This window comes from Nannobrachium achirus, assembly GCF_963921795.1.
Source record: "Nannobrachium achirus genome assembly, chromosome: 1".
NCBI classification, from domain to species: domain Eukaryota; kingdom Metazoa; phylum Chordata; class Actinopteri; order Myctophiformes; family Myctophidae; genus Nannobrachium; species Nannobrachium achirus.
The window spans coordinates 68,214,637-68,230,700 of record NC_137810.1 but is presented as its reverse complement, the minus strand read 5'-3'; the positions used below and the strand labels follow the sequence as shown (position 1 = coordinate 68,230,700).

Here is a 16,064-nt window from a genome sequence, read left to right as displayed (position 1 = left end):
ATAACAACAGATAGGCGTTTTACATTCATGCAGTCATCGTTTTATAGTCTTAAACATGGCTGTGTTTTAAGACATTTTCCGTAGTTATTTGGGGGTGGAACATTCCTCTACATATTTAAATAGAGTGCTTGCGATTGGTCTCGCCTATTGTTCCCAGGTGGTTCTCCCCACTGGCCTAGCACCGCCCAGCAGCACACGTGTTTCTAAACAGTAAACACAACAGTATCAATGTATCTTCTTATAATGGCTAGTTTGCAACTCACTTTGTATCAGCACGCTTGCTTAAAGCTTTTAATGTACAGGACAGCCAGTAAACGGAGGCGAAAATCAGGCGATGCGCTGATTACAGCGCTCCCCGACGAAAAATAAAACAGTGACACAGGGGAGAATTAGTGGTGGTGGGTTACAATGCTGTGAATGTACCAGAATACAACAGAACGCCTTGCCTAAATCACAGCGGCGGTGACTCGATCTCGTGGTGAAAAGAGCTGATCTACAAGCTCACAACGCGACGCGAATGCGACGTGTTGTATAGATCAACTAGTTTCAGAATGCAACATGTCGTACGGCGAAGTTAAAGTCAGCTTCACTGTTGTAGAGGAGTCGCTTGCGAGGAACGTTTCTTTCTCTTTATCTTTCTCTCCTCCCTTCCCCCCTCTCTCTTTCTTTGTCATGGCTCGGTGGGTTTAGCTCAAAGGATCCGGGGTTCAATTGGTTTAAAATCAACGCCAGATTAACTTTATTCTTATTATTGCATGCATTTCATACGGCCACACTCTGTGACTCTGTCCCTCACTCTGTCTCCATCATGTTACAAAACATGTTGCTCGAACTTCCCCGTGTGAGAGAGAGAGAGAGAGAGAGAGAGAGAGAGAGAGAGAGAGAGAGAGATGACGGGTGAATTAGAGCGACTGGTAAAGTCACTTTGGAGAGAGAGAGAGAGAGAGAGAGAGAGAGAGAGAGAGAGAGAGAGAGAGAGAGAGAGAGAGAGAGAGAGAGAGAGGATAGCGCATTTTTGGGCAAAGAAATAAGAGAGTAGTGGTGGGAAAAGTAATCAGATCTTTACTCAAGTAAAAGTATCAATACTATAATGCAGAAATATTTGTTACTAGTAAAAGTCTGGTATTCAGAATTTACTTGAGTAAAAAGTATAAAAGTATTTCCATCAAAATGTACTTAAAGTACAAATAGTAGGCTACTAGTAGCCTATTAATACATCATGAAGTAGCCATCTTTCATTTCAAATTGTACTTGTAAAAGTATAAAATACTAATTTGAAAATAGCAGATGGTGCACCCTACACGCTCTCAGTGTAGTAGAGTCTAAGTATTGGAAACTGGAAATACTCAAGTAAGAACAAATACCTACCTCAAAATTATACTTAAGTATATTACTTAAGTACATTTACTTAATTACTTTATACCATTCATGAGTATTATTTGATCTACTGGCTTGAAGGCCTGTCTTGTGAAATATGTTTCAAGTATTGACAGACAGTTGACAGCTAGTGGGGGAGTGGTTGGGGGAGTGGTTAGAGGTGGGGTTAACTACTATGTCACTCCCATTTTCTTAGCCTGGAATAGGTGTTAAAATGAGAATTCTTTGAAGGGCATTTTCTCTCCTTTGCTGTTTCTGGATCAACACGTTTCAATTGATCATATCTTCTTCAAATATTGTCCAATTTCAATGAATGATACATCATATGAAAGCTTACATGCTGTACTAATAATAATAAAATGTAAAAAATAGAAAAATGACCATGGCCCCGTTGTGTCTGAAAACGCCACGAGCGGTCACATATAGGGTTAAATCTGCCTTTTATCATACCCCTTTATACCTGCTTTAGTCCATTTTTTTCATAGCTGCCCCTGTTGCTAGATTTCGGCTGCCCCTGTTGCTAGATTTTGCGGGCCCTCTCATAACTAACAGAGTAGATAGACTTTATACTAGTGCGGTTATTTCTTCAGCTTCAATGTTAGTATTTTTTATTGGATTGTGTTTACACAACGTCCTGAGACCAACCAAACCGCTGTTTTGACCTCACAGGCACCCTTACTTGTGAAACGGCTTCTGCTCTGCACCAGAGCAAGGTAAATAAAGAGGTACAGACAGCCACGCCCCTTTCGCTATCTCGCAGTTCCAATCGGCAGATTTGTCGCACCATGGGTGCCAAACTGCAGCCGGAAGTTCGGTGGAAGACTGTGGAGCAGCCTCCCAGCAGCTCACATGAACATGAACAAACACTATTCATGAAAAAGTGAGACCTTTATAACATACTCAGCTCAGGAAAATAAAAGAAGGCATGTCACACATTTTTTTGTGCTGTGTGGATTTTTGATGTGTGCACTGTGTCATTTTATAGCAGTATCTAAAGAGCAAAAAGTATGTTTCTAAACGAGCCAAGTATCGCGAGACTATCCACCGTTTCCTGTCTGGGAACCAAATCTCGCGATACTTCGGAGACAGAAACGATTATTATTTACTGTTATTATTATTATTTCATTATGTAGGGGAGAGCCTGCACGATTTTAACGTTTTTCACATTTCAATATTTTACTCAGAGATTATTTTACCTACATAGCCAATATTTTCAGGCAAAGGACCTACACATGTCTGCTATCATGAACCACTTCAAGTTTTTCAATTGATGAAACAGGTCATGAGTTATTAAACTGAGAGTGGACGCTGTTCCGATGTTACATTTGAAGCCCACATGGGATTAATTGTAACAGCATGATTTAATGTAACACAGCTAAAGAACTGCATTAAACAAATATTTTTTTGTTTAAATCAATTATATTTCATTCAAGCAACTCTTTTACATTGTTTTCATACCAAGGGTGTGATAAGATACTATATCATACTTTAGGAAAATATTAAATATTACAAGATGTACCAGTTTAAGCGTTTGAGTGAATTCCATGGGAAAATACATTGATTACCTAAATAAATAGCAAGTTTGATTAATTCAACATGTTATACATCCCTAATCTGACTTAAAATACACTGTAATTGAATGTCAGCTGACTGAACACAATTTTGGCCAATATGTCAAATATTTCAATATGATATTATCATGTTAAAATGTGTTACAATTGAACCGTTTTGGCACCCCTGCTTTGACATGCCTACAGAACAGAACTAACATGCATAGCAAGTTAAAATAATGTAAACTAATGAAGAACAGATACATGCAGACGCCATCTAGATTTTATCTCAGCAACATTAAAGAAAAGATTTGCAGACCAAAGATACTCAAGGTGAAAACTTTTACGCATTTTAGAAATACCAGTTTTTCTGCATTAGCTCGGTCTAGGCTGGATACAAATAGTTCTTACTTCCTGGAGACGTTCATTACGGCCCTGGTCACATACTGATGCGATGACGTCATGATGGCATTGACCAATCAGGAGATAATGTGCTTGTTACAATTATGAAGCGTTACAATTGAGGCGGCTCTCCCCTACTGTGCACATCGAAAAGCAAGTGATTGTAAAAATACCTTTGGTATGTCTTCTTTTATATTCCTGAACAGATTAGATGACAAAGGTCTCAGTAGTTAATAAATAGTTTTTGTTCCAGGTTTGTTCATGAGCTGATCAAGCCGGCTCCATTCACTGACGCGACCACGGTTTTCCCAACGGCCCTGAGCGCAAGGGTGGGGGCGCGGGAGTGTGGGAAGCCTATTGCCCATCGGCCCCCACCTTTGCGCTCAGGGTCACTGGGAAAACTGCGGTCGCTTCACTGACATGTATTTTATCGTACTTCCGGTGCGAGTTCTGGCACCCATGCTGAGCTCCATACGCATGCCCATGTGGTCACGTGTTTCCCTTCCTTCTTAAATAACTTCCTTGCACCAGAGCAGGGAGAGGAGAGGCTAGAAAGGGAGGGGAGGGAGGGGTTGGTTTGACAAGTAAGGGTGCCTGTGAGATCAAAACAGCGGTGTGGTTGGTCTCAGGACGTTGTGTAAACGCAATCCAATAAAAAATTACTAACTTTGAAGCTGAAGAAATAACCGCACTAGTATAAAGTCTATCTACTCTGTTAGTTATGAGATAGTCTCGCGTAGCCAGACAACTATTCCACAATCTCCGAATGTTATATAGAGTCTGGAACAGCAGCTCCCGAACGGCGAGTATCAGAAGTAGCCAGTGCTGCACTGAACTGTAGTCCCATTGGAAACATAACAGAATTTTAATAGCTCAGACAAAGTCATTCGAGCGGCCTATTTTTGTTATGAGTGTATAGTTTAAGAAAACGTTTGAAAACAACATGGAAGTAACACCAACAACACCAGAGAAAGACGAAATAATGCCCCCAAAAATAAAGAAAGGAGACATAACGCTTCCAGTAGGACATGTTATTGCTACTGCACGAAGGGAGCGGTTGCGTCACATCCGCTTTATCTCGCACTCATCATTTCTTCCCCGGTTTGCCAGACTGTATGCCGGGAGCATTTGGCCAAATCGTGGAGGCAACAGTCTGGCCACGCGAGACTAGTTATGAGAGGGCCTGCGAAATCTAGCATCAGGGGCAGCCGAAATCTAGCAACAGGGGCAGCTATGAAAAAAATGGACTAAAGCAGGTATAAAGGGGTATGATAAAAGGCAGATTTAACGCTATATGTGTTTTGGTCTGGATGACTCCTTTAAAGGACCTGGTCTGGATGGACTGTCTGGGTTTTAGAGTAGAAAACCAGACAGAGTAACATGAACTAAATAATCTTTACTTAATCTTCCAACAGACAGGAAACAGCAACAGGTTGAAAACAGATGATCCAGCAAAGAGACTGAAAACAGAGTTTATAAAATGGTTAGTTCCAATACTTGATTCTGATTGGCTGGTTTCTGATTAAACCAGTGTCTAAATGACACGATAATCCACACCTTGAATCAGTTTATATCAAACCCAGGTGCGTTATTTCTTTCCACAGTGTTGTGAAGCTCAACTAGAGAAGGGAGCGCTTGATTTTCTCTTAAATCCTGCCTACGGGGCTTCTAAGCACGGCCCACACACATAGGACAGTAACTGAGTGACTGGACGGGGCTTGTAAAAACACCAAGCGCCCCCCCCCCCCCCCCCCCCTATACCCCATTCTGATTGCAACAGGTGTTTCTGCAGCCTGGCCGGGAACTACTTTCTTGTAGCTGGGAACTACTTTCTTGTAGCTGGGAACTACTTTCTTGTAGCTGGGAACTACTTTCTTGTAGCTGGGAACAACTTTCTTGTAGCTGGGAACTACTTTCTTGTAGCTAGGAACTACTTTCTTGCAGACCTTGTAGTGAATTATTATTGAAATAGAACAGTTTTAATTGGTACATGTCTATGATTTTTCATGTTGCCATATTGCAACCGTTTTAGAAAAGCAAGAAGCCACGCAGGCATGTGGTTACCTGTATTTTATAACGGCTGAGAGGGTTGGAGACACTCGGCTTCGCTTCGTGTCTCACCACGCCTTTCAGACGTTATAAAATACTGGGTAACCACATGCCTCTTGTGGCTTATTGCTTCATTATACACATAAGACCTAACAGGTCAAAGGTCAATTGATGGACAGTTTAAGACAAGTGAAGCTGATAACTGCTGATGTCACAGACACAGGAAGGACATCTGCTGGAGAAAGAGACGATACAGACCAGTGGTGGAATGGAACTAAGTACATTTACTCAACTTCTGTACTTAAGTACAAGTTTAGTTTACTTTATTGCTTATGTCAACTTTGTATATTTTATACTTCTACTGCACTATATCTATAGAGGCAAATACTGTAATTTTTACTCATTCATTATTTGAAAATTTTAGTAACCATTTACTTCAGATCTGATTTAGATTATTGCAATATACATAAACCAGCTATTTTATCACCCATTATACACTTTTTTATTTCGACAAATGGAAACATAAAAAGGGGACATTCTGCATAATGAGTATTTGGTAATAAAGTGTATTTATTACTTTTACCAGTAACAGAGCTGCATTGTGATATTGCCACTTGGATTATTTTTTACCCTGATACAGACAGTCTTTGAGTGGTTTGAGTGAATTTAGTGAACATGTACACACTGTAGTTACTGTACCTCCTCATTATCCCAGTCAATGTGTGTTACTATGATATCAACCTTATTCATGCCACAATATTCATATTATAATCACATGATAAATCACTGATGGAAATAATGATTGTAAATTAATCTCACCGTAGAGTCTCCAGTCTACAATGAGGACTTTTCAGTGCAGCACAGAGTAGATCCAGTACATACAGGTCCAGGTGGGTGTAACTTAAGTCCAGGTGTCTCAGATGGGATGGATTAGAACTGAGAGCTGAAGACACAACTTCCATGTGTTCCTTCAGGAGGCGACGACCAAAGCCAACAAGTCTGTAATTAGAGGTGGTCAATCACACACACACACACACACACACACACACACACACACACACACACACACACACACACACACACACACACACACACACACACAGTTTGTATCAATTAGCTTTGAATTTATTCTAGCACACAGAGTGTGTGTGTGTGTGTGTGTGTGTGTGTGTGTGTGTGTGTGTGTGTGTGTGTGTGTGTGTGTGTGTGTGTGTGTGTGTGTGTGTGTGTGTGTGCGCGCGTCACTGTTGATTTTGTCGACTAAACGGAAACATTTTGTTGACTACTTTTCACTGACAAATACATTCTGTACAGACAAAGCTATGATGACTAAAACTAAGACTAAATGCATTGACAATTTCATCAACAAATAAAAGCTAGACTAAAATGTTAGGGAGGGACTATATATATATACTAGTGGAGAAGAGATCCAGTAGAACTAAAAGACTAAAAGTCATTTTATGTTTGGTTGCACTCAAACTAAACGACTGAAAATAGAAGATCTACAAGTTCACAATGAATCACGCTGGGATGTGTTGTGAGCTCATAGATCTGTTATTTTAGGCTTGCAACCAAGTGTAAAATCAACCATTACTACACCATCAAGGCACCGCAAAAATACAACTGCATATAGTCGACTAAAAATTACATTACATTACATTTAATTCAAAAGACTAGCGACTAACGAAACGTGTGTAATAACATATAGCAGCAATCTTTCTTCCTTAAAACAAAAATGAAAAGACTGCTGACAAAAAAGTAATTAAAAATAACATGTAATATGTAATATATTGTCTTTTTTAATAATAACCAGTAATAAAACATAATATTACTGTTCTGGCAGAGTAATCCCTTACCTTACTCATTACTGGATAAAGTAATAGCATTAATAGCAATAATATATTACTTGTAAATAGTTACTGCACAACACAGAGTATTATTGCCTCTTGTTATGATTCTGTGAATTGATAGATCTTTTATCCAACTTTTTCCGCGAGAATTTACTGTAGCATTATCTGTGGGACACTTCCGGAGAACAGCTGACATACAAGCTCACGACGCGTCACAGAGGCAACCGCTGTGAGCTTGTAGATCACACTCGGCTACTGAGCCGCATGCTGCCGCACACCTTCTGCGCAATGCATGATGGGACATTGGTAAGTCGTGGATATGATGTTTCTGTACTTTGTGATGTGTCTGGGTCAGATATGTGACCAAAATGAACCATCATGTCTAGTTTTCTATTCACATGACTACTAACCGAGCCTTTCTGCTGTTCCTCACAGCTGGGATGAGTCTGCGTCGGCCATCCAGGTCTGTGTTGTATTTGTCCAGGTCCAACTCCTCCAGAACATCCTCTGACATCTGCAGCATGAAGGCCAGAGCTGAACACTGGGATGGAGACAGTTCTGTCTTTGATCTGTCCCCTGACTTCAGGTACTGTTGGATCTCCTGAAATACCGAGTGGTCGTTCATCTCCATCAAACAGTGGAAGATGTTGATCATTCTCTCAGGAGAGTAATTATTAGTGGTCATCTCCTTCAGGTTGTTGATGGCTCTCTGGATGCTCTCTGGACTGTACTGTGTCTGAACCAGTAGGCCTCCTAACAGACTCTGGTTGGACGGCAGTGAGAGACCATGAAGGAAGCGGAGAAACAGGTCCAGGTGACCATTCTTACTCGTTATGGCTTTACGGTTGGCTCCGGACAGGAAGTCCTCCAATGATATTTCACTGGTGTCATCATGTCCCAATGGGTCATGTCCCAGGAATGTCTTCATTACCTTCATGTTCTTCTGTGTGAAACAGTGGAACAGGTAGACTGCAGCCAGAAACTCCTGGATGATAAGATGAACAAAGCAGTAGACTGCTCTCTGGAAGAGCACGCCCTCTCTTTTGAAGATCTCTGTGCACACTCCTGAGTACAGCGAGGCGTCTTTCACATCCAGACCACACTCTTCCAGGTCTTCTTGGTAGAACATGATCCTGCCTTTCTCCAGATGTTCAAACGCCAGCCTGCCCAGCTTCAGAAGAACTTCCCTGTCCTTCTCCATGATCTGCTGTTGATTCTCTCTCTCTTTTCCGTTTCTTTTCTTGTTTCTTTTTTTCCCCTGATGAGGCTCATCATACTTCAGCTCCTTCCTCTTTGTCTGGACCAACAGGAAGTGGCAGCACATGGCAGTCAGGGTCGTGGGCAGCTGTCCTGTCTCGTCTGTCTTCACCATGTCCTCCAGAACGGTAGCGCTGATCCAACAGAAGACTGGGATGTGACACATGATGTGGAGGCTCTTTGACGTCTTCATGTGTGAGATGATTCTGCTGGCCAGCTCCTCATCACTGAATCTCTTCCTGAAGTACTCCTCCTTCTGGGGGTCTGTGAACCCTCGTACTTCTGTCACCAGGTCAACGTATGCAGGAGGGATCTGATTGGCTGCTGCAGGTCTGGTGGTGATCCAGATGAGAGCCAATGGCAGTAGATTCCCCTCGATGAGGTTTGTCAACAGCCCGTCCACTGATGATGTCACTGTGACATCAGAGATGATGTCATTGTTGAAGTTGAAGGACAACCTGCTTTCATCCAAACCATCAAAGATGAAGCCAACCTTCCAGACAGCGAGCTGCTCTGCTGTGACCTTCTTCAACGTTGGATGGAAAACATGGATCAGTGAGAGAAGACTGTGCTGCTCATCTCTGACCAAGTTCAGCTCCCGGAATGAGAAGGGAACCAGGAGAATGACATCTTGATTTTCCAAACCCTTTGCCCAGTCCAGAGCGACCTTACGCACAGAGAAGGTTTTTCCAATGCCAGCGACGCCCTTGGTCAGAACTCTTCTGATTGGTGTCTCTCTGCCAAGGAGGAGGGGCTTAAAGATGTCACGGCAGTTGATTGGTTGGTCATGGAGGGTGTTCTTCTTGGAGAGCGTCTCAAGCTGGTAGACCTCATGTTGGTTATTAACCCCTTCACTCTCTCCCACTGTGATGTAGAGCGCTGTGAAGATGCTGCTGAGGGAGGGCACTTCAGTGACGTCTGTCACACGATCCAGACTGTTCAAAGTGATCTTATAAACCTTTAAATCCTCCTGCACACTGACACCTGCTATGAGAAGACAATGAAGACATTTTAAACATTCAGTTGAATTTATAACTTAAAGCCATACTGTGTAAGATGCCCAACTAGTGGTCATTAGCCCTATAGCAAACCGCGGTCGCGTCCGCGTCTTTCGGACGTTTTTCGTACCTTCAGACCCCCGCGTCTGCCTCCACCTCGCTGAGATCTATCTTTTAAGGGGTCCCTTGTTCCTGTGCGTTCAGTAATTCCAGAGATACGGACTCCTTCACCCTGCCTGGTAGGCGAAATTACCTAGAGAAGGGATGGTACAAACGGGCGACAACAAATATGGCTGCCATAGCGACCCCACTTCAAGATGCGCTGTGATTGGCCGGCAGTTGTATAACCCTCGCTGTGATTGGCCGGTAGTGTGATGACGCAATTTTGGCGCGAGATCCGGTCCACGGCAAGGATCTCAGTTTACATACAGAGAAGGCTTTACAGGCTGAAATTCACGGCGCGGATCTTCTAAAACTTTTGTGATTTAATAGTTAGGAGAATTTTAAGATTTGTTTTATAAAAAAAGTTACATAGTACAACTTTAACATGCTTACAGCTGTGTACACACATTAGTGTTACAAAAAACAAGAAAAAAAGAATGCACGGAAAATAACGTGTGATTGTTGTCAACATTAGCTACACAAATAGACATGTCTTGGCCATCTGGCCAGTGATGTATATCGGACCAGTTACCCATATATGGAGAGCCCTGGTACCCATATGTGGAGTGTGGTATGTGCCGATGTGGCCTCCATATATGGGCATGCCCATATGAAGTGTATGGGCATAAAAGGCATTCTGTTAGAGTGGTTCCCCTGAGATCACAGTGATGTCAGAGCATGATGTCAGAGCGGCAAACCCATAGACTGTAAAAGAGTGTACACAACACATCCAGGCGGACAGAGTCAGTGAATCGGTGAATCTCCGTCAAGTAGGAATTCGTTTAGTTAGCTCAATCTACTTCTGGCCTTCAAAATAAGAGACTGGCCGCGGACGGGGCAGGCGAACGGCAGCCTGGACATTTTAACCTGTTCATGTCTGGAGCACTAAATGGGTTAAAAGGTAAGAAAATGGCAGTCATCGCGAAAACCCCTTTTTTTCTGGGCTGTCAATGTTAATTAGTGTAAATTGTGTCCAGTCTTACTGTGTCCACTGCTGGTGTGACTGGGTGTCTTCAGTCTACGTCTGGTCCTGAAGATCTTTCCACACTGGGGACAGTCATGGTGTCCTGTTGGAGCAGACTGCTCCCAGTATGAGGTGATGCACTGTCTGCAGAACCAGTGTCCACAGCTGCTAGAGACTGGATCTGTCAGAACCTCCTCACACACTGAACACCTGGACGCCTGCTCTGTCACAACACACACCCTCTTCCTCTTCCTGTGGAGGAGAAGAATTATTTATTAAGTGTGCCTGCCATGCAATGCAATGGCAAAACACTTATTGTAATCCGCCATACTTATATAATAATAATAATAAATATAGCTGCAAGCAGCGATAAAGTGGCCAAGGTAGAAAAAGTAGGAAAGCAAAAAAGCATCAAGGGAAAGCAAAGAAGAAATCAAAGAAAAACTAGAAGCAGTGTTCTTCCGAACAGGTCTCCAGCAGGTCAGGTGTTTTTTTTTGGCCTAGTGGTGACTATAATAGGCCAAAGTCAAAAGGGTACCACGTGTTCTTTGGCCTTTCACGGCAATCGGACGCTGCATGCGGGATTTGAGGCATTTTGTTCCAAAAATGGGTTTTGCAAAAATTGACCCGCTGGTGGCGCTATAACAGGCCAATGTGAGAAGGGTGGCATCTGTTCCTTGGCCTAGTGGGAATGTGCGTGCAAAATCTCACACAAATAGCAGGCTGCGTTTGAGACATTTTGTTCAAAAAGGAGCAATCCTGCAAACCTTGGAATTCAATGTTAGCCAATTAGATAGAAAATATGATATTGGACAAATCAGTCATGATTACATCACTGTAGAGATACTGTGTGCCCATTTGTGTGATTATCGGATAAAATCTGAAGGAGTAATATCGAAGAATGCGTTTTCGGCCTTCTGGTGGCACTATAAATGACAGAGACTCTGCCGATTTTACACTAATCGGCATAGTTATTGGTAAAAGCACAAATTGACCTCTACACAACATGTATGCAAAAGACTATATGCAACAGACATAAAATAGTTCCAAAGAACTCCTCAAGGTTTTAACTCAATATCTTTATTTTCCAACTTTTTCATTAGTTGTCTTTGTTGAAGAGTTGGTCATCAGGTTGTAAACCTTCAAAACAGAGGGTTAACAACCTAGCCATTTTCAGGCATGTCTTTTAAATCACAATGTTTTCAAATAATTCAAGTAGTAATTGTGTAATTGTGTATTGTGAAGTCTGAACCCAAACCAGCACACGGAAACAGTTCTCAAGGTGAAAACGCAATAAGCGTTGTTTTATTCAATGGGGCGTTCCCCTAAAACATGAAATAAAGTTCTTCCCAAAACCGGGGCTTTTAACTCAAAATATGCTTCTTTCCAGAACTTAACAAACAGGGGTTACATTCGAAACATATGTTTCACAGTATGCCGTTGCTTCCATTAACACATGCCATTTCTCTTCCAAGACTCAGATGCACCTCCTAATTTGCCTACAATGGGAACAGATAGAACCACCATTAGCAATGTGGCAAAATACAGAGCAAATGTGCGACAGAGGAGAACATAGTGGAGTTTTGCTTACTGCAAGCAGCCATCTTAGCTGCTGCATTCTGGGAAATGTAGTTTTTCTGAAAACCAAACTAAGCCATCAGTTAGATTCAGTTCACATGCAAAAAACAGGGCCTGGATAAAAAAAAAAGAAAAATCAACTAATCAGCCGATCTACAAGGTTAAAACAAAATAAAGTCAACAGATCTGCTGATTTGGAGGTTGTGATTTGCCATCCAGTTTGCGTGATTTTAGGCCAAAATCTGTAGGAGCAGTGTTGAAAAATGTTTTGCAAGAATCGGCCTCATGGTGGCGCTGGAGGGCCATATGAGAAATCAGGCAGCCAAGGAGTGTGTGCAAAGTTTGGCATGGATAGGGGCAATGGTAGCGGAGATATGAATAGGGCAAAAGTATGATGTCACACGGACAGAGTAACAGCCGGTGGAGGTTTCGATAGTAACTGCGACCTAACAGTCGCAATAATACTCACATCTCTTTAGTTAAATGCTTACATTAAAGAAAGAGATGAGGCCACACCCCAAACAATAGTGGACACAGGCAATCATCCACAACTAAACACTCCTGACAATATAAAACACATTCTCCACCATAGAACCAAAATAACACAGTAAAACAGTAAAAGAGAACATACAAAACACTTACCGGTTAACAGAGCAGCACACAGCCTCCTCAACTCAGCAGTGTTTTGCTCAAACTGTTCAGATGGATTCAATCGGCCGACGCCCAACAAGCAACCATCTTAGCTGCTGCATTCTGGGAAATGTAGTTTTTCTGAAAACCAAACATTAGATTCAGTTCACTGGCAAAAAAACTAAAACAAAAAAAATCAACTAATCAGCCGATCTACAAGCTTAAAACAAAATAAAGTCGACAAATCTGCTTATCTACAAGCAATAATTACATTCCCGAAATGAATCTTTTTACATTCCAATCCCAAAACCAGAAACAAACATTTCCGAGCCACATGTTCACTTACCAATTATCTTAGTCACGCAGCCTCAGTGTCAATATCAGAGTTGGTCAGGTGGATCTAAAAGCAATATAGTGTGGGGTTAAATATAAATGGAGTAATGCTGTTAGAAATTGGAATAGTCTTGAAATTAAATGTGTACAAACCTGCAGCAGCTCCAATGAGGTTACTGAACAAACTGAAGAAAGACTGGCTTTATACAGGGTGTGGTGATTACGAATGCTCGGCAGCTGTGACTCAGGGACCGTGGTCAAAACATTGCATGTGAAAAATAAGAATATATTCCATTTGAAAAATAAAATAAAATGACTGTAATTCCCGCTGAACCGTGGGTTACAAGTGCACAAGTGCACAGTGCACTAACCTACATTATTGCAAAGTGTGATTAAAATGTGACTTTGAATGTATGTTTTAGAGGCAGAAGAATAATTTGCCAGCAGCATCAACCATGCTTCCAAACACACTGAGCACGCACGCACGCACGCACGCACGCACGCACGCACGCACACACGCACACACGCACGCACACACACACACACACACACACACACACACACACACACACACACACACACCTGTGCCTAACCATTCTGCATTAGAGGTGGGATTTATGGCTCTTTGAAGTGAGACAGTACCATCGATCTGGCTCACTAAAAAGAGCCGTTCAAAAGACTGGCTCATTTGGCTCCTTGTATATTTATATATTTTTAAGAAGAATTTGTTTAAACATGAATCCACAAGGTGGCACCACATTCCTCTGCTGACAGTTGAGATCACAATTTAGTATTTACCCTTTTCATAAAATGTGTGTGTAAATTAAGCTACCTTGACTTTTGTTATTCATAAAACACCAAAAGAAACAAGCAGGCAACAATGAACTCGCTCCTCCACTTGTTCTCTCTCTCTCACTCACTCACTGTACTCAGTCAGTACTCAGTGGAGTAGCAAGGAGATGTTGAATTGGGGGGAGGGGGTCTCCCCCCCAAATGAACGGCTCTCTACTGTGCGAACCGGATCCCAACGTTCACTTCAAAGAGCCGTTCAAAAGATTTGATTCGTTCGCGTACGTCCCAGCTCTATTCTGCAGCTAGCCTAAGGCCCAGATCATGGGAAAACCCTACTCATGTCAGGGTGGGGGGTCCCCAGTTCAAATATGATTCTTTTTGGTTTCAGTGATATTTGGACTTACCCTCTACATTAGTTCATCATGAAAATTTTACTTTGCATGTATGTTTTAGAGGCAGAAGAATAATTTGCATAAAACTTGCAATGTTGATTGAATTATTAAAAAAGCATGTTTCAATTAAAAAAAAAAACGATCTGACAGATCTTTAGATATTGGTCCAAAGTTCATGTAAAAAAAGTTCTGTGCACGTGACGCGAAAGTTCCGGAATAAAAGCGGGTTTAAGTGTTTTACAAACTGCTCAAAATGGCGGAAAATCTAAGGGCGGAGCTTACTTAACAAAGACACAGATGTCTTCCGCTTGAGTCAAGGCACGCGTGTAAGCAAGTTGCATGTCTTCAAACGAAACGAGGCATGACTTATGCCCCTTTAAAGTTTGAGTTTTCAAACGCTTCGTATAGCGCCCCCCTTTGGCCAATTGGAGTAAGATTGCTTTCAGTGATATTTGGACTAACCCTCTACATATTTGCCAAATGCCATGAACGTGTCACTTTGCATGTATGATTTAGAGGCAGAAGAATAATTTGCATAAAACTGCATTATACAGTGAATTATTAAAAAAAATAATGTTTCGCTTTAAAGAAAATCCGGCCGCTGTGCGATGACCGTATTGGTCCAAAGTTCATGTAAAAAAGGTTTCGCGCATGTTATGCGAAAATCCCAGGAGGAGATAGATTTTGACTGTTTTTCATATAATTCAAAATTGTGGGAGAGGTAAAGGTCAGAGGTCAAAAGTCAGAGCGTAAAAGTTGTTCGGCATGAGGAGACGCATAAGTGTATACAGGTTTCATGGCTGTACCTCAAACACAGCATGAGCTACATCTGTTCAAAGTTTGCACTTTTGAAGGCTTCCTACAGCGCCACCCTTTGGCCGATTGTTGCGAGCTTCGCGTTTTAGCCGTTTGGCATAGTCCTCTGCCATACTGCCGAGTTTCGTAAAAAGCGACTGCACGGTCTAGCCGCTAGAGAAAAAGTGGCAGAAGAATAATAATGATGAAGTCCAATATCAATAAGTGGCCATTTGCCACTTCGTGGCCTTGGCCACTAATGATGAAGTCCAATATCAATGAGTGGCCATTTGCCACTTCGTGGCCTTGGCCACTAATTAGTATAAATGGTGTCCAGTCTTACTTTGTCCACTTGTGGTTGGACTGGGTGTGGTCAACACTCTGTGGAGAGGAATATAATGTATTATATGACTTTAATGTAGGATGAATGAACAATTCGTTAACAACACTTAATGAGGACCACAGTCTGTCTTTGTCTCTACCTGCCCCCACTTTGTGGTGAGTGTAAAATGTGCTTACTGGAATAGATTTACAGCACTCCTCTCAACAGGAGGCCAACTGTCTCTGTGTCACCCAGCAGTGTAATATAATGTCTACAGTTGCATGATTAGCATGTCACAGGATGATAGTCAGGATGAAAATGATTATTAATTTTGATGGAGTTGAGCCCTTAGGAGGGACAATATAAGATGCATGTTATTTCATACAGTATATTATTTAATTTAATCATATTGTGGAGACTCCGCTAAAAAAGGTGAGAGCTTCCACAGGGCCATGCAGTGGACACAGTGATGGCAGAGTCCAGCACCTCGGACAGCGCCAGTGCCTTGGCCACGTCATTGATGAGAGCGTGCTATTGACCATATTCACACTGCGGCCAACACATGGGCCTGCATTACAAACCATTGTAAACAATGGAGCGATGGTCCCAAAAT

The 16,064-nt window shown here is 42.0% G+C and overlaps 1 protein-coding gene across 1 annotated transcript in view; it reads right to left on the bottom strand.

Moving 5' to 3' along the window:
• Nucleotides 1-16,064, bottom strand: part of LOC308289563 (protein NLRC3-like) — a gene marked incomplete at both ends in the record, with an annotated part of 52,423 nt that overhangs the window by 10,358 nt on the left and 26,001 nt on the right. Inside the window, one exon of the mRNA XM_080731291.1 lies at nt 7,641-9,403. Within this exon, the coding sequence (XP_080587417.1) occupies nt 7,641-9,403 (1,763 nt within the window). The remainder of the gene's footprint in view (nt 1-7,640; nt 9,404-16,064) is intronic.